The sequence below is a fragment of the Corvus cornix genome, chromosome 19 (genome assembly GCF_000738735.6).
Source record: "Corvus cornix cornix isolate S_Up_H32 chromosome 19, ASM73873v5, whole genome shotgun sequence".
In the NCBI taxonomy this organism is placed as follows: domain Eukaryota; kingdom Metazoa; phylum Chordata; class Aves; order Passeriformes; family Corvidae; genus Corvus; species Corvus cornix.
The window spans coordinates 3305938-3325013 of NC_046348.1; the positions used below are offsets into that span (position 1 = coordinate 3305938).

General features: G+C 51.1%; 3 protein-coding genes across 3 annotated transcripts; 1 reads left to right on the forward strand and 2 right to left on the reverse strand.

The window, feature by feature from the left end:
• Positions 1 to 845: 845 nt before the first annotated feature.
• On the reverse strand, positions 846 to 7651 carry LOC104691138 (fibrinogen-like protein 1-like protein). The gene is made up of 4 exons (XM_010402550.3): positions 7648 to 7651; positions 4598 to 4741; positions 2519 to 2581; positions 846 to 1480 (listed from the first exon to the last, which is right to left on the reverse strand). Exons 1-4 carry the CDS (start codon positions 7649 to 7651, stop codon positions 846 to 848), a joined length of 846 nt encoding a protein of 281 aa, XP_010400852.1.
• LOC104691137 (fibrinogen-like protein 1-like protein) lies at positions 7650 to 14403 on the forward strand. Its single transcript, XM_010402549.2, has 4 exons — positions 7650 to 7732; positions 11647 to 11732; positions 12665 to 12784; positions 13763 to 14403. The coding sequence occupies exons 1-4, from the start codon at positions 7650 to 7652 to the stop codon at positions 14401 to 14403; spliced, it is 930 nt and encodes a 309-aa protein (XP_010400851.2).
• A 2007-nt stretch (positions 14404 to 16410) lies between these two features.
• On the reverse strand, positions 16411 to 18701 carry LOC104691135 (fibrinogen-like protein 1-like protein). The gene is made up of 3 exons (XM_010402548.2): positions 18651 to 18701; positions 18041 to 18169; positions 16411 to 17475 (listed from the first exon to the last, which is right to left on the reverse strand). The coding sequence occupies exons 1-3, from the start codon at positions 18652 to 18654 to the stop codon at positions 16847 to 16849; spliced, it is 762 nt and encodes a 253-aa protein (XP_010400850.1). The 5' UTR covers positions 18655 to 18701; the 3' UTR covers positions 16411 to 16846.
• Between the last annotated feature and the right edge of the window lie 375 nt (positions 18702 to 19076).

Below are 19076 nucleotides of genomic sequence, written 5' to 3' on the forward strand. Positions count from 1 at the left end.
CATCCTGACAGGTGCAGCCTCCTAGCAGGAGTGAGACCTTGGCACCAGGACATTGCCACAGCTTCTGACTCATGACTGTGAGTGTGGTGAGGATGTAGGATCAGTTCTCCTACGTGCCAGGTCCCTTCTGAACACCCCTGTGCAGATCACAGGGCCTTTATCACAGTGTAACTGGGTTTAATTTTCTCACATCCATGAGAAACACTCAAGGCTTTCTCTCTCCAGGCTGAGTAACCTGGTTAAGTGGAAGGTGTCCCTGCCCATGGCAGGGGGGTTGGAATGAAGTGGGTTTTAAGATCCCTTCCAACCCAAACCAGCCTGTGATTCTATGATAAACCTCAAGACTCCAGTCCTGGCACCTGACGTGGGATTTCTTGGTTCTCACAGGAGAACATCAGAGGTACAAATCAGATGTCGTTACTGAAGAATGAGCTCAAGCAAGCATGTTTATTGGATGCTTTACCAAACACTGCAGAGAGGCTCAGAGTATATGGAAATTTGGGGCATGCAGCTTTTTTTGCTTTCTGTGAGTTCTGGAGACAGCAAGGAGACTAATGCAACTCCAGGGCTGTCTTCCTCCCACAGGGAAGGTATATGTGAAATCCACAAATTTCAGAAGTGATTTTTTAATTCTTGATTATGAACATAATAACAGGGAAGCATTGGCAAGCACAGGGGAATGGAGCTGAGCAGAGGGGAGTCTGCAGTTGGAGTGGGGGATTGTAAAGTGGCATTTCAAGCCCTGCTACCCTTGTGCTCCTTGCTCTGCTCCAGAGAGGCTCACACTCTTGGGCCATGCAGAGCTTTTGCAGAGTGTCCACTGTGGACAGGAGGAGGAAGAAGTACTAACAATATGAAGCTGGTTTAATGAGGATAAGAGAGGATTTGCAGTTCCCCTTGCACAGGTTGCCCCATGTCATGCCGCCCTTATAATTCAGCCGCACAGAATAACATGATGAGTACCACCACCCACCCTCATAGCTGTAGGCACAGTTCTTACTGTAAGTGTCCTGATCCCGATCCTTTGTAGAGAATTTCATGTTGTCGTGCATGTTGTTGGGGTTGTCTGAGGTCATGGCGTCCCCAGCTGTCCCATTGTAGGAGCCCAGCCTCAGCCGGTAGCCGTGGGACTCGTCTTCCACACTGAACAGGTTGTAATCTGCGAAGTTGAAGTTGTCTGCGGAGTCCTGGATGACAAACCTGATCTGGTAGACCTTCTGCTTGGCGATCTGGTGGATGTACTCGGTGCCCAGCCAGTACTCGGTGCGCACGTTCCCAAAGCCATACTTGTAGGTGCTCCAGGACTCGGCCCAGGTGACTGGTGTGTCTCTCTGGTTCCTCTGGATGACGGTCCAGCCCCCGTGGGTCACGTTCATCTCGCAGTACACCACGAGGTGGTGCAGTCCTTTGGGCTGGATGATGTAGACGCCACTGTGGCTTCCACGGGGAATCTCACTGCAGTCCTTGGGCCAACCTGGAGCTGGAAACAAGAGATGGTTATTAAATTCCCCTAAAAGTGGGGTATTTCTTTTGTGTCTACATCCTTTTGCGCACGCATTCTTAGGCTGTATTCCTGCCATGCGCTCACAGGAGTAAATCAAAATATTGAGATGATCAATGTAGAGGTGAGCTTCACATCTTCCTAAGACTGGGTTCAAACTGATCGGGACACACTACCAAAATGTCTGGTGAGAGCAAGCCAGGCATTGCCTGGGTCACCCAGGTCTTTGGGTCACCCAAGGACCTTCATCCAGCGTGGGTTCAGTCTCAGTGATTTGCCTGTGTCATGCAGATGGTGTATCACCACAGACAAATGCAAATCTGGGGGACAAAATCACTTGCTGGTACAGCGAAGAGGTTTAATGCTTTGCCATAAACTCAGAAACCCCATAGAGAGGGTGATCATGACATCCATATCTCTAACAATTAAATCAGCCTTTGGGATCTAAGCAGGGCAAAGCCATTATTGTTCTCTGAGATTACCCAAGTAGCTCTTTAGAGACTTCCTGACTTGTTGATTATGGCCTTTCCACGCTCCAGAGTGTCCGCACCTCACACAACAAACAGCTGAATGCACTACACACTGCTGGGAAGGAACTTGCTCCACTCTCAGTACCTCTGTCAGCGCTTGTCCCCACCCAGGTGGGACCTATCTTTGGCCTTATGGGCTAATGTTGACCCAGCCAGTTCAGTAATTCTGTCAGACCCAGTCTTCTCATCAACTGTGAAAATAAGAAAATGACTAATCACCACTTCCCAGTAATGAAGCATCACTTTCCGATTTGGACCTTTATCTGGAAAATTCCCCATGCAAAAGCACCACATCAAGTACTGAGCCCAGAACATAGCTGGTAGCAGAGTCCCCGGAGGTTATGAGCTGTGGCACCTCTGCAGCCCATCAGAAAATCAACATATTCCTGGGAGGAGCCAGTGCATGTGTAAGACATGGATAAGTTGTCCGAGAGCTCTTGGTGAGCCCAGTGATGGTGAAAGCTCCTGGGCAGATGCAGAGACTCACCGTGGCTTGCTGGTGGGTGGTGGGCGATGTCCCTGGCCTGTCGGACGTGTCCATCACCATCATCTAAATTAACACAGGAGACAGGAATGAGTGTGGAGAGTAGACATGTCAAATGCCTGCTAGGAGAGCTCAATCTTCTCCAGATGATATTCCAGTTTTTCTGTTACTGTTCTTAATTCCAGAGGAATTTATCAATTTCAGATATCAGCAAGTTTGTAGATTGGGGGAATTTATGTGGTGTGAGAGTGAGGCTGATGCTTTCTTGGTGGAAAGGATTTGGGCATACCGTGTAGGGGAAAACCCCAAATGGTGGTGGCAACACTGGGAAGGTGGTTGTTAGAGTGCAGCAGCAGCAGTTAGGGACTTGGGAAGGAGAGGGATTAAAAAGTGGGGGAAGAAATGTGAGAGCAGACACAGGAGAACTGGCCCAGGTATCAGGAGTTGGGAGAGGTGTCTGCTCAAAAGGGAATTTGAAGGGTATTGCTGGAAGAGAGGATGGTTTAGAATGAGTTAATGCAATTCTTTTGCAAGGACATCTCTGTATCCACTGATGGCTGTGAAACAGAGGGATGAGTCACAGGCTTATGGAATTACAAAAGCCATTCCTGTCCCCTCTCTAAAACAGACAATTAACCCTGCAGCTGCTGCTCTGACAGCCTCAAATACCTGCTCCCTGCTTTCAGTCTCAGCTGGCACTGTCTTACCCCCTCCCTTGTGAAGTGTTTAACTTAAGCCTCTTACACTCTGTATAAGCCCATTCCTGACAAAGTCTGCCTACCAGACTTCTGACTTTCTGAATTTTGATATTGACTCTCTTTTTGACTCCTTTTGACTTTCTTTACAACCTGAGCCTGAGTGGGAAACACTCATGTGATGTGGTCTGGAGGACTTTCCTACCATGGAATTTACTTCTACTACAGCCATATGAAGCTGTTTACTCATGTTTGTATTGTAAGGCACAGTCTGCCTCTGCTCCTTTCTGCCTTCATACCCCATCCCTTTGGAAGCACTCCTCTCCAAGTCAAGACCTTGGAATGCTGGCCTGTCTTTTCTGGCATGCCTCCCTGCTCACCCAGCATGCATTCACGCTGCTGATGTTTTCAGAGCATGCTAGCAATGCCGTAGGTGAGAAACCACAAAATCATAGAATATCCCAGGCTGGAAGGAACCCACAAGGGTCATCAAGTCCAGCTCCTGGCCCTGCACAAGACAACCCCAAAATCACACCATGTTCCTGAGAGCTTTGTGGAGCCCAGAGCACAAATTCTTTCTCTACTCAGACTTGCAGTTCTTGCTGAAGCCCAGGCTCTTGTCTCAGTCGCAGTGCTCCCTGTGCTGGCAGTTTCCTGACAGGTGATGTGAAATCAGCACCAAACACTTGGACCTTGAGCTCTTCTGCCGAGCACACTTCCTCCTCCCCTGGAAGGGAACCAGCTCTTTCTGTCATGCCACATCCCACCCACAGCCCCTGTTTATTTTTCCAGGAGCATTTCTTGAAGGCTTCCTCATTGTTCCAACATACCCTGGTAGGTTACAACATAACCCTGTGGGTTACTCTGTGCCATCACCTGGCTGTTTGCCCTGTGCCAGTGTCACTGCTTAAACTCTTTGTATCAACTTCATTTATTTCCTCTTTGTATTGAGGTCTCCCTTGAATTCAGTTCTCCACTGACCTTGTGATTTCCAGAGGTAGGGACTGTTCTCCATGTCCTCAAAACACACTGTTAGCATCTTTAACCCTTCTTCTCCAAGGAAGAGCCCACAGCCCACAACACCCTGGGCTTCGTCTTGCTGCCAAATTGTCCTTTCTCCTGGGATCCTGTGAGCTCTGAACAGCTCTTTGGCTGTTTTTCTGTCACTTATGGACAGAAGAACTTCCGTAAGTCGCAGCAGATGAGACAGGCAGCAAGCAGAAGGGGACCCTGAGGTTACTCTTGTTCCAGTAAGACATTCTCAGAGCAGTATTTAGTCCTTCCTTGCTGTGACAGGGGTATAGGCAGGCTGATGAGGGTGTAGGCTGTGTAGGATCTGACTGATCAGGACCTTGTTTGCCTCTCCCTGTTTCAGGGCCATACTTACCGGGCTGGGAGGACTGTGGGGGAGCATTCAGAATGTCATCCATTGTGCCATTGAGGAGGTACAAGTTTCTTATGTCAACATCAGGAAAAGATGCTGCCAGGGCCAGCAGGCAGGTCAAAAGCAGGAGACAAAGGCACTGGGTAGCTGAAATGGGAAGATATTGGAAGAAAGAGATTGTAACTCTTCTATTGGAAAGCCAATAATCCCATTCAGTGTAAAACAGGAAAATAAAACTGTTTGTAGAGCTCCCTTGGAGCCATGAGCCCTATGTAGATGAGCTCATTAGATGAACTGTCATGTACACATTAGCAGGAGTCATTGGTGGTGGCACCTGCTGTAGTGGCTTTTGAGACAGAAGAAGTGCCAAAACCTTGTCCAAAGCCAAAGTGTCTGTAATCAGAAATCCCTATGTCATAGGTTAGCAAGCTGAGTCTTGGAAGTGATGTTCTTCTTACAGCTTCCTCTATGACCTGACAGAACCTATCAGCTGGCCAGTTTGAATATGGACAATTCTTTAAGCCACTTAAAGTTGTGACCGCCTCTGTGATACACGCTTAAGAATAGGCAAACTCCCCCCCAAGCTCTCTCTCATTTCCAGTGCTGGGACAGGTGGCTGCGGGCCCCGTGTGGGGGCCAGCGGGCCCGCCCAGGCCCTGCTCGGGCCAGGCCAGGCCGGGCCACGGCTCCAGGATGACCACCTGCTGAAGATTTCAGCTAAAGGGGCACCGCTGTCCGGCAGAGGTGAGGTGACCAACAGCGATAAGCCACATTCCAGCTGCAAGGCCGAGGTGAGATTAACCCTTTTAGTGCTGTGAAGAGCTGAAAACCTGAGGGAGAGAGGAGATGCTTAAAGCTGAAAGTCTGTTGTGAAGCTATGATATATCAGAGTATCCTGTTGTAATTCCATGAAGATATGGGGGGTGGAGTGTTCAACTCGTGAGCAGAAGCACCTGCGCTGAGATAGGCTGATGCTGACGCAGCTGTAATTTCATGAGAAGTTTGGACAGGGAGAGATGGAAGTGATGAGGACTTTTGCTCCAAATGGGAAAGGAGAAAACCTCAGTCCCTAGAGATGGACCAGATGAGGACTTTTGCTCCAAACGGGAAAGGAGAAAACCTCAGTTCCTAGAGATGCTCCCAGAGATAGTCCTAAAGATGAAGATGAGGAAGACCCTTTGTTCCCAGGGAAGGAGAAGGGCCTCTGTTTTTTGTTTCTGAAAGGCTCAACCTTAAAATTGTACCCCAAAAAACTTCAAGAGTGGACCCTCGAAAGCAGTTGCGGGAAAAGCTGCAAGTCGGGGGAAAGGACTCACACGCAGGCAGAGAGACTCCTCTTCCTAAATGGACTGAACAATATTTGGAAGTGGGCGGCTGTCTCGTTGTGATAATGTTTTCATAGCGCAAGCAAGAAGAGACTTCTCTTTCTAAATGGACTGAACAAGGTTATTATGGCAGTGGTAAACAGACTGAACATCTTAAGGGTTGTCTTTTCACATTGTCAGTGGGAGAAGGGAGGAAGGTGGGGGGAGGAGGAGAGTTCTGAAGGTGGTATAATTTTTTTCCCCCTCTTTTAGGTCTGTTAATAAACTTCTTTATATTCTTTCAAGATTGGTGCCTGCTTTGCATTTCTCCTAATTCTTATCTCACAGAAGGTAAACAGTAATGAGTATTTTGGACCAAACCACTACACCCTATAAAACTCAAGGCTCGGGACTAGAGATAACAAGCAGAGTGAGCACAGAGGGAGGAATCCCCTTTCTTCCCAGCTCCCATCATGCTCCCATGACACATTCATGTGGTTTGAGCTGGGACTGCCCTGCGGTTTTGTGCCTGCCCAGGCAGGGCCATGTGTGTGCAAGCAGCATGACAAAGAAAGGCAGCACAGACCTTCAGGAGTTACAGCCTGTCTGGGGTAAATTATGCCCTTTGTGTGGTTATGTTGGTTATGTGGCTACTTCAAGATTTCCATATGTGGACAACTGGTCTGCTCTGCTCTGGTTCAGAGCACTAGGGAAAACCAGCACACTTTTTGCAGTATTCAACCTAAGTAAAATAACAGAAAGTTTGTCGTGATTCCTAAAGAGTGGGACATTGTGGAGATGCCTGCCCATGGGGAAGTCTTGATAAGACACATACAGCTCACCTGGCAGATGACTGATGTGAACCCCTCACTGTTCAAAACCAAGCAGAGCCAACACCTATTGCACTGCCCTGGGGTACCTGGGTTTGGCACCATTCTCTGGGATGCCTGAGAAGGAAAATCATCATGGATGCCAGCCTGGAACTGCTGTGTGGAATTGCAGACACACTAGAGACAAACACCCCATTTTGAAAATGCTCAGAGATGTCCCAATCATTCATGCTGGTTACAGTTTTACAGCAAGTTTTTCAAACACACTTCAGTCCAACTGATTCACTTCTCAATTCCTACATAACATTTGGTATGTTGATATTCTTGTGTTTGGGACATATTTAAAGACATTTTTCCTTGAGGCACCCAGGGAAGAAATGCTCCCCCCACTGCCAGCCCTTCCCCCATGACTAGTCATGAAAAGTCTGCATAGGAAGGAGATGCAGGAGGAGGATCAACTTCTTGTGGGTGTTCTGGGGACAGCAATGTGCTTTTGAGCATCTGACCTCCAAATCTGGGTACCTGTTCAATATCACTCATTCAGAAGGAAAATCTAAAAAATCTCTTTTCTAGTCTAGAGTATTTAACACTTTCCTTGGGGAACTGAAAATTTGAAAGAATGGTAAATATGAAACTTGTACAATGATCTGTGTAGCACTCCAGGGCTACACTGGTACAACCTGAAAATAGCAGAGCATGCAGGCTCCTGCCCCAGCTCCCAGCCCAGGGCAGAGCAGGCACAGACAGGGCAATGGACTCAGCACTGGCATATCCAGGGTATGGGGAGGACAGACCCTGCAGCAGACAAAGTGCTGGGGTACCCTGTGACCTGTAGTCACACACAGAGGTCCCATCCCATCCCATCCCATCCCATCCCATCCCATCCCATCCCATCCCCTCCATCCAACCTTACACTCACCCATGCCGTCTCTGTGGGGCACAAAGCTGGATGGTTTTGTCCTGGCTGGAGGGGTGTCCAGCCTGAAAGTTATAGGGTTGAGCAGGTGAGGGGGTGGAGGCACAAGACCCAAACCTCAGCACTTGTTCTCTGGTTGGCAGCAGGACCAGTGGCTTAGGGCTTATTTGCTCTTCACCATCAAGTGATCAGTCCTCAGAAAATGAAGTCTGTGTGTCACACAGGTGAAGAGCTTTCTTCAGAGGCAAAGCAAATAATATGGTGCCAATAAGCAAATGCCTTAAAATACCCACAATTTACAGTGCAGTGTTTCCCCAGGGAATGACGTTCTTGGGGCATCTCCACAGAGCTCAACTGGTAAGTAAATACCCAGATGACTTTCACCTCCTGGATGGAAATCAAATATCAGGCGTAAATCACTCTCTTCAGAGTCGATGTTGAGCTCAACAGCCCCTGGGGACCCCACAGACCCTTCAGGGAAGAGGTACTCCAGTGCTCCTGGGAAACTGTGCACTGAACTTCAGAAAGTTCCACTCCAGTGCCTCCTGACACCCCTGCCCTGCCACTGTCGTGCTGCCCCTTGCGCAATGTGCACTGTGGTCCCCCCCGGCACCATGGTGGCCCTTGCAGCAATCACAAGGGAGTTTTGGGCATCATGAAGTGCTGCTGATGTAAAATGGTCTCACTTCAAGCCCCTCTCTGCTCTAGGAGTACTTACACCACAGATGTCTTACAGAAAATGCCAGACCTCCCTTTTCCCAGGGATGCCTGCAGTGTTCTGAGTTATGAGGGCTCCTGTAGCCCAGCACCCACCCTGGCTGGACAGGCTGGGATTTTTGTCACAGTCTGTGTCCTTGCAGTGTGGTCACCTGGTCATGGACACTCCTGTGCCTGACCTGCTGTGCCTGTGCACAGACATGCAGTGACCCTCAGCAGGGCTTCTCCAACAGCTTCCAGCTAGTTTTTCCAGGAGGCTGTGGCCCATGTGAAGATTAGGATGAGCAAAGCAGGCAGGGGAAAGGTCACACAGGGGATTTCTCCAAACTCCCAGCTCTATCCTGGGGCCCAGCTCCTGTTCAGTATATTTCACAGAAACACAGAATCCTGGAAGGTTTCTTCAAAGATCATCTTGTTCCATTCCCCTGCCATGGGCAGGGACACTTTCCACTAGACTGTGTTGCTCCAAGCCCTGGGCAACCTAGCCTTGATCAATGTTTGATACTGAAACAGATCTGTTTGTTGCTGCATCCCAGGCTGCCTCTGGAAAAATGCAGCCAGGAGGGTGAGGGAAGGGATTATTCACTCCCACAGGTGAGACAGCGGCTGGAGGGCTGTGTGGGGGTTCCCTGTGCAGAGCAGCAGCTTCAGCTCCAGAAGGATCCAGCTAAAAGCACCAGGGAAGTTGAGGCAGAAGTACATGGCATATGTGGAGAGGTTGAGAGAGATGGGTTTGTCCAACCTGGAGAACAGAAGGCTGAGATGGGATCTTGTGGCTGCCTAGAGCTACCTTGTGGGAGGGGGAGGAGCAGGTGGAGTCAGGCTCCTCAGGGCACCGTGTCTTGCTTTGGACCCCTCATTGCAAGAAACAGACTGGAGCAAGTCTGGAGGCCAGTGGAGGCCACTGGGCTGGTTGGAGTCCTGGAGCTCAGGACATGTCAGGAGAATTGGAGAGAACTGAGCTTGCTCCACCTGGAGAAGAGCAAGCACAGAAGCGGTCCTATTGCTGACAGCAACCATCTTATGGGAGGACACAGAGAACATGGAGACAGATTTTTCAAGGACATCCATGATGGCGGGATGAGAAGCAATGGATCTAAGTTGGAACATGGAAATTCAAGTTAGAAATAGGGCTTTGCTTTAACATGAGCTTGATAAAATACCAGAATAGGTGCCCAGGGAGAGGCTGTGGGATTTATCTTCCTAAAGGTGTTCAAGACTTTACTGGACAAGGACCTGCTTGAGCATGGTTTGGACCAGATGGCCTCCGGAAGTCCCTCCCAGCCTAAATTACTATGTCACCCTGTGATTCTGTGACTGTCTTTGGACGTACACAGGAAGCATGAGAGCCAACAGACACAAGGAGAAGGAAGGGAAATCGGATTTAAAAAATTCAGCCTGAGTGTGTTCAAAGATGGGGAAAAAAAAAAGAAGTTGTGGGACCTCCATTCCTTGACATACACAACTGATCCAGGTGTGACCCTAAACAGCCCATTCAAGTTGTCACTGTTTTGGCGCTGAGGCCAAACCAGAGGCACCCAGAGGTCCTGCTGTTCTTGGACCCTGTGTCTCCAATTCTCTACAAACACCCCTCCCCAGCCTTTACATCTTAGTACTGGGCCACACATAGTCAGCCCAGTCGGGTGGATTTGCCCTTTCAGGGTAACAGCTGTCGTGGCTCTTGTGGCTGGTGGCCTGTCCCACCCAGGACCTTCCCCTGGGCCCACTAAGTCAGTTTGAATTCAGCCCTAGACCTCCAGTCCCCATCTGAACCACATGGCACAGTGGGGGACTCCAGTCCCCTCTCTGTCCACTTTTTCTGGATGGACCTCAGACTTACTCTGTGGATGGTTTATTTCCTGGATGGACTGCTCACATCCCTGCAGTAGCCTATTTCCAGCCCTACCCTCTGCCCTGTGTCCCTTCATGAAGGATCCTGGATCCAGCTGGCTGCTTGCCTCACATGGAGCCCACACTCAGCCCTCTCCACTGTGCTTGGACCTGGCGGGACAGACATCGCCTCCTCAGATCACCCTTGGCTCCCAACCTCTCACCAAGCTAGCAGGGGTGACATCAAAGTGTTCAGATGGAACTTGATCATAGAATCATGGAATCGTTAAGGTTGGAAAAGACCTCTACATCAATAAATCCAACAGTCAACCCAGCATCACTGTGTTCACCAACGAACCATGTCCTCAAGTGTCACATCCACATGTTTTTTGAATGTTTTCAGGAATGGTGACTCTACCAGTTCCAGTGCTTGACAACCTTTTCCATGAAGAAATTTTTCCTAATATCTAATCTAAAATTCCCCTGGTGCAACTTGAGGCTGTTTTCTCTCATCTTGTCAATCCAGGAATCCCTTACCAGGGATCCATTACCTTGGAGAGGTCTGGATGCCACTCATCAAGGCCTGAAAATGGCACTGTTTGATTTCCATAGTGTGGAAAGTTTGGTGGGAACCTCAGCTTTACCCTGGATTGCTGTGAACAGCAGGTGTGAAGCTGCCATGAAAAAAAAGTCTGATCAGAAACCAACATAGAAGAAGAAGGTAGAAGGGACACATCTTTATCTTCTTAAATTTGACTTGAAAAGGTGATGGAGCTTCCTGGACCTTCTGGCAAGAAGAACAGCCCTCCCAAAGCATTTGTCCTGAGAGCATTTTGATCCAGTAGACAGAGAAACTCCTGGTCAACATTTCTGGGACTGAAGGTGGATCTGTAGGAACTCACCAGGCCAAAGATGGGGATTGCAAAGGAGAGTGGCAAAGGGACCCACAGATACCTGTTTGTTACCTGGAGCCCTTGCTGAGAGCATGCAGGCTGGGGTGCCAGGGGACACTGTAGCTCTGGCTGTGGGACACTGGCTCCAGCTCAGTGACTGATCCCAAAACCTGCCAGTGGAGAGTTAGTGAGTGGGCACCTCTCTTGAGGACCTGTCCTCAACTTTCCAAGATCAGGCTTGGGACTGGTCACATAGACCTCTCCTCCTTTGCTAGTTTCTGTATATCCTTAAAAAGCTGGGTCTCTCCACTTCACTTTGATCATGGCTCTCCAGATTTTGCTCCAAGTGTGCAATTCGCATGTAGTGTTTGTGTAGGGACAGTCAATAATTGAAACTTCTCAGCATGGAGGGGGTTATTCTGTACCTCTCTGGCTGGAAGGACATGTGTCCCTCCCCTGAGTTGTGCTGTCATGGGATCTGGAAACTGCTCGAGCCATAATCTGAAAGTGCCTCCTTGTGCCTCTACAAATGATGAGTGTGAGCACACGTGGGTGTGTGCAGTGCCTATAAAGCCAGAGTGGACAGCTTGGCATGGGAGGGTGCACCACTCGGTTCCTGCTCTCTCCGCAGCTGTGCTGTCGTGATGGGTGAGTTTCCTGCTCAGGTACACCTCACTCCGGTGTGGTGCTGGGCTCAAATGAGACCTCACAGGGTGAGTATGCAAAGGCACAGAGAATGATGAGCAGGACAGCAGCTGTGAGCTTCCCTGGGAGCAGGAGGGGTGCCAGAGCAAAGGACCAAACAACAGACATGCTTGGTGCCAGCCTGTGCCCGCCCCAGACTACCTGTGCCGTGTGTTCCAACATCCTGTCAAGGCAGCTTAATGTGCAGACCTAAGCTTCACCTTGGTCCTTTCCCTACTTGACCAATGCATGTGGCATGTGAGGTTGCTCAGGGATCCTGCCCCAGGTGTGGTGGCATCTCCCCCAGGAGGTGAATGAGTGCAGGGTGTAGGGGGGTGCTGTTGGTCAGCACACAGGGTTTGGGCTTTTATCCCTGTGTGGGCCAGGAGATTCCTCTGTCTGCTTGGGAGCAGCGCAGTAGGACCCATCCTCTGGGATAGTTTCCTTCTAGCTGTCCTTGGACTGGAGTGGTTGATATGAAAGACTTAAGCATGATTACTCAAAAAAAAGCTGTTTCTTGTGATCCCCCCAGCAAACTGCTGTTCCCATATCCAGCTGTGTCACTTCCCTCTCTTTGCTCTCTTAGGCTGTAGGTTCTGAGAACAAACTGCAGGTTGCTGCATGGTGCAGGGAAGGGGCTGATTAAGAGGTGACAGAGTAATTTCTCACCTTGTTTCAGCCTTGAAGGGCAGAGCCTGTCCTGAAGCTGCAGCTTCCACTACCCTGGGAGCCCTCTGCTCTTGACTGTGCCCTGGCTCTGCCTTCCCTGCTCCCAGCATCCCAGGGGCTGCCCAGGGATCCTGGCAGTGATAGGCAGGGGCCTGCCCAGGAATCTTGATGATGATGGGTAGGGGCTTCCCAGGGATCCTGGTGGTGATGGGCACTTTCCTTCCCAGGGCTCCAGGCTGGGACACCCTGGCTGCACCGGGACCTTGTCCTCCTGCCCACCATGGTGGCAATGCTTCTCCTGTGTGCCAGCGCTGGTCCAGCCGTACCCACTGCCAGCTCCCGGAGTGGTGAGTAGGGGGTGGGTGGGGGTCACTGGCTGGGTACCGAGGGACAGAGCAGGACTCTCAGGTCTGCTCTGTGCTAGGGAAGGCAAGCAAACACCCAAAGGGAGGCACAGCACAGGAGCTCCTCACACACACAACCCCTGGGCCATGGCTTTTACAGCCTGACTCCTGCCAAGCCACCTTCACCCCCTTGGTGGGTCCCTGCTGAAACCAACAAGTTTCTACCAAAACAGCACAGCTTGAAAGGATTGCTGTGCCATGTTTGTGAGGCTCAATTCTAGGAGAGATCCTCCCAGCCATTTGGCTTTTTGTTGGATTAGGAACATTCCCTTCCTCCCTTCAAGGGAGGATTACAGGGAGGATTACAGCACCTGCAAGACCCAGAATTTCATGGGTTGAATTGGAATTACCCACAGCAAATTGTCTCACATCAGACACAAACCAAGAAAAACAAATTAGATGGCAAATTAGTTTGGTTAGTAAGTAATGAGAGATCACATAAATTATAACAAGCTGGGGAAAGAGATCCCTTATAGACCAAGGCAGAACTAAGCCTTCTTATCCAATACCATGAGCCCCAGGGAAAACATAAATTTTCATTACGTATCCTCATCCAGTGGAGCATTTTGGATACTTCTGGTCCTTGCAAGAGCTGCAGTTCAATATATCACGAGTATATGGGCCAGATATACTTGGAGGACATCATTGAAATCCTGGAGATTTTTTCACCCTTCTTTTCTTGGCAAGATGCATTAGAAGGCTCCAAATGAAACAGCAAATAATGAGAAATAGGTTCCAGAGCTCTTACAGAGGCCACTGGCTCAGAGACCTTCAGGTTCCCTGAGGATGAGCCAGTGGAAAAAGCCCCAGACAGAACTACTCCTTTCTGTCCTGAGTCCTCACTGCTCTTCAGAATCTCCTTGTTGTCCTGGTAGACTCATGGACCTTCTCTCTCCCCCTACCCTGTGTTTGCTGCTGCAGCCACAGGGTTCCCCCCAGACTGCAGCCGCCTCCGCAAGAACAGCCCCAGTGGCGTGTACGTCATCCAGCCGGCCAGATCCCCGCCACGCGTGGTCTGGTGCGACATGGACACCGAAGGCAAGGGCTGGACTGTCGTCCAGAGAAACTCTCATGACACTGAGCTCACGTGGAAGCAATCCTGGACCACCTACAAGTATGGCTTTGGGAACGTGCACAGCGATTACTGGCTGGGCACCGAGTACCTGCACCTGCTGACGCAGCAGGGCACCTACAAGGTGCGCTTCGTCGTGCGGGACAAAACCAACGTCACCCACTATGCTGAGTATGACATCTTCAGAGTGGAGAGCGAGGCCAGCGGGTACCCGCTGAGGCTGGGCCGGCATTCTGGTGATGGGGATGACTACTTGACCCTCTACCACCCCAAGAAGGGGGGCATTCATGACAACATGAAGTTCAGCACAGTCGACAAGGACCAGGACCAGTACAGCGGGAACTGTGCCAAGAGCTACGGGGGGTGGTGGTACAACAGGTGCCAGAACGTCCTGCTCAATGCCAAAAACTACATTGTTTGGCCAGGATTCTGTGATAATGGTGACTGTGCATCGTCCCTCATCCTGGTCAAACCCACTGATGTGTGTTGACCATGCACAGCCCTCTGGGAGTGAGGGGGTGCCACCATCCCCAGCTCAGCGCCCCATTCCCATGCCAGTCCCAGTGCACATCCTACTCTGCCCACAGCTCCTGTTCCCTCACCAGCTGAAACACAGCAGCTCTGGGGCTCAGGAGCCATCACCCAGAGCACTGGGCACATGGACAGCTTTGCCCAGTGCCATGGTGCTGGCTGGCACTGGGGCACAGGCACTGGTTTGGGGTGGGTGCACCCGCTCCCATCCTGGGGAGGGGGACATGGTGCCTATTCCCTTCCCCTGCAGTCAGTGAACCCTGCTTTGCTCAGGCCCTGCTCCCTCCCCAGGCCTCGCACACCCCACAGCTCTGCTATCCACGGTGGGAGGAATCAGCTGCAATAAACGCTGGAGCCAGACTGTGCTGCCTCGTGTCTACCTGCACACAGGTGTTGGGGGATCACTCTGTCCAGTCTTCAGGATGGCAGACTTGGGGGAAAGTAAGTGTGTTAGGCAATATTCCTTCCAATGACTTCTTCCAGCCACTGCACTCTGGACTGTGCCTGTAAGGCTACAATTAGCCAACAGGGCCAGCAAAGCCCTGATCATGCAAAACCCTCACTCATAGTTTGCCCCTGTCCATGGCTGGGTGGTTGCTTTTGCTAGGAAAGGGAAGAAACCATCACAACCTTAAGTATGGAAAGGGCACTGGGCTCCCTGAGAGTGTGAGTGATGTGGGTAAGTCAGTCCCATCATTCCCTGCTGCAGACACGGAATGTGTCTGTGGAGCTCCCTCGTGATACAGGGAAGTTTGAATTTGGGGCTTGAAAGAACCCACAGTTCCTCTCCTCAGTATTTGGAAGGAAAGCTGAACTCAAGGAAGGTTTGTGGCTGGGAATGCTGAACAACATGGGACTCCGGAGCCAAGGTCTGTGACCAAGGTCCCAGGGCACCCTGCAGAACTATGGCAGTGCATTGTTCCTGAGGAGCTATGGAGTTCTCAAGGAGCATTCTTTGGCAGCCCTGGAGGCACCTGCATGTGGGCAGCACTGCTGCATGGGGAGATGGAGATATGAGGGTGCTGCTGGTTGAGAAAGGCTTCCCAGTTGGAGCTTACTTGAGAGTAGCACTTCTGGACTAAGAGATACGTCTGCTGGTTTAAAAAGGCATTGGTGCTCCAGCCTGGATGCACAACCTAACAGAAGGGGAGAGGCTGGCCAAAGGCTTGGGGCCCCTGGTAAACAGCATTCCACTCAGCAGCCAGCCCTGAGCTGCATTCCTGGGTCTCTGCTGGAAAGAGAATAGTTGCAACTCGATGATCCTTGTGGGTCCCCTCCAATTCAGAATATTCTGTGAACCTGTAAGTGCAGCCAGTGAGACATCTCCTGCTCTGATCAGCACCAGTAGACCAACATCCTCCCTCTGCTCAGCATAGGGAGACCATATCCCAAGTACCATGTCCACGGCTGAGCTGTCCAGTGCACAGAATTATCACCACACTGGAGCAAGTCCATACAGACCCAAGCTGATCCAGAATCTTGAAATTCTGGGATCCCTACCATGTCAGGCTGTCTCAGCTCTCACACTGGCCCAGACAGACCAACCATGTGGTGCTATGTGGCCTTGCAGTACTGTTGTTCCTTTCTTGCCTAGCCACTCTCCCTGTTCCCTCCCAGCGTTCACAAGGTTAATGAGGCAGGATGACACTGGCCTGGCTTTCCAGGTCATGGCTGGCAGGGTTGAACTGACCTGATGCTTCCCTCGCACCCTCTGCTTGCTGTTGGCCATGCGATGCTACATTCCCTTTTTGGAAGATCTCCACCTTGGAATGCAACCCTCTTCTGTAAGTGGAAGTCTTGTCTGTAATTCCTCACTCGAGTTGTATGAAAAAAATTTCCTTTGAAAACTTTTTCTTACTGCACCAGAAGCCTCAGGCATGCTTCTGGCAGGAAACGGAGTTTGCAAGGAGTTCCCAAATAAATGAAGGACACTATGCAGGTGTGAAAGTGATTTTATTCTGCAGGATGAACACAGACTACAGCAAGGATGTGTTGACAATGTGGCCTGCCCTGGGCTCAGTACAGCTTAGATCAGGTTAGCTGGTAATGATGGATATTTTTCTGCTGAAAACATCTGTACTCACAAAGCAAAAAGAGAGTAAGACCATGCTGATAGGAGGGTCTTAGGTTTCTGAGCACAGAGTTCTCCCCAGAAGGAGCATGCTTGGATACTGCAGCGTTTATAAAGATGCATTCTACTAATATTCCCCCAAAATCCACCACAGGTGAATGGCCAGAGACAGAGCTGGGAGCTTTGCTACTTTTCAGGACAGGAGGAAAACAAAGCAGTTCTTTATACAGAGGAACAACCCTGTTCACCCCCAGGGCCCCATCATCAAACAGGCCCCAGCAGGGCACTGGCCCGGTCATGTGCCCTGCGTGGACAGAAGGGGGAAGGAGTTCTAGTGGTATGGAGTTGGTTTGATGAGGATGGCTGAGGCTCTGCAGTTCCCCTGGCACAGGTTGCCCCATGTCAGGCTCCCCCTGACATTCAGCTGCACAGAGTAACATGCTGAGTACCACCACCCACCCCCATAGCGGGAGGCACAGTTCCCTCTGTAAGTGTCCTGATCCCGATCCTTTGTGGAGAACTTCATGTTGTTATGCACTTTCCTGGGATTATCTGAATCCATGGCATCCTCTGCTGTCCCTGAGTGCACTCCCAGCCTCAGCCGGTAGCCCTGGGACTCGTTGTCCAGGCTGAACAGGTTGTAGTCTGCAAACTTCATGTTGTTTGCGGCATCCCAGATGACGAACCTGACCTGGTAGATCTTCTGCCTGGTGATCTGGTGGATGTACTCAGTGCCAAGCCAGAACTCAGTGTGCACATTCCCAAAGCCATGCTTGTAGGTGCTCCAGGACTCAGCCCAGGTGATATCCGTGTCCTGCCGGTTCCTCTGGATGACGGTCCAGCCCCCATCTGCCCCACTCATCTCACAGTACACCATGATGGGGTGCAGTCCTGTGGGCTGGATGATGTAGACGCCACTGGGGCTGCGAACTGGGACCTCGCTGCAGTCCCTGGGCCAAGCTGGGGCAGCACAGAGGGGGATAGAACAAAAGCCTGGGCATCAGGACAAGACCTTGGGCAGGAGGGAGGTTCATCTGGCCAGAGCACCTGGGGGATAACCAGCTCCAGAGAGGTCTGGAGGTGAGAGTGGTTTGGCCTCAACCCTCTGTTCCTTTTCCATATGGAAGACCAAAAGGAGTCAGCCTCAGTGAGAGGCCCCAGACTCACTGAGCTCTGCTGATATCAGTCCAAGAGACTGAATATGGTCACTAGTGGGCTCCTTTGGGTCTCCTGAAAAAGGGTTTGTGCTGGGAGGAAGGTGAAGAGCACCTAGCCCCTGCCTGTGACTAAGGGAATGGGGAAAAATGACCCCTTCAAGCATAAAGCCACCCTTCCCAGCCTGCACAGTGCACACACACACACACACATACACAGAGCACTGCAGTCTGCACTAGGTACACCTCCGCCTCCACCATCCTGGAGCACTGCCAGGGCTAAGGGACAGTTCAGGGTCCTGCCCTACCCAGAGCTGGCTGGGTCCTGTACACAGGCACACAACAGCGGATGCCCATAGGATGCTACCTACTGGTTCTCTTCAGACCACTCTCTGAATCGGTAGAGGGAGATTTCTTGAAGGTGTTTAGGGTTTGCATATGCACAGAGTGGCCTGGCGCAGCCAAGATGAGCAGGGAAGCAAGGAGCAGAAGACACCGAGCTGGTAGAAAGGGACAAGAAGAAAAGAAGAAACGTGATCGTCCTTCCCATGGCGCCAGCACCACATTTACCACGAGCCTGTGAGGTGCAGGAGGGCACCAAGTATGCTGGGCAGCATCAGGCTGCTCCCTGCAAGCTGCAAAGCTTGCCAAAGGGGCAGACAACCTGGCCTTTTCCCCTTGATCTGCTGTGGACAAGTCAAACATTGGGTAGTTTTGGGCACAGCAAAGTACCCAACAACTGCCTGAGCCAAGTTTCCCTCCTGATCCCTGGAGCAGGGGCCTGGCTGGGGTCAGCCAGAAGATGGGATGAGCAGCTGGTGCTCAAAGAGGTGGCAAGTGCCCCTAAAGGGCACCGGTGCCCCCGATCCACCATCAGTGTGCAAGGACCAGTGCATGGAGCCTCTCCCTCTTGCTGAGCTGCCCTACCTTTGCTCTCCCCGTTGGTGGCAAGGAGCGCCCGCTTTCCAGCCCTGTACTCACCCATTGCTCCCTGTGGGAATGCCCTCCGGAGCGCAGAGCTCTAGAGTGGCCGGTCACACAGAGGGATTTGTAGTGCCCTCTGCACTGGGCGGGCTGAGTGGGTCCTGCCCCCCTTTTCTGCTGGAAGAGATCAGGTTGATTTCCTTTGTGCCTACAGAAAACACCAGCTGAGGTGGAGGTGCCTGTGGTTCTGGATTGCAAAGAAAATAATCCCCATGCCAGCAAGAATCATTGGAATGGTCTCTTGTGTGAATGCTTAGTGACTTGCAAGGAATTTCCTCTGGGAACAATGTATTTGCTAACTTTGAAGAGTACTGCTCAGTAAACACTGGAATGCCACAGTCACCAGCCAGGTGGAGAGCAAACACGGGTCTGCCCCTGCCTCCCGCCACTGCAGCTGGTGCTGCTAGGTCAAGGGGCTCTTGT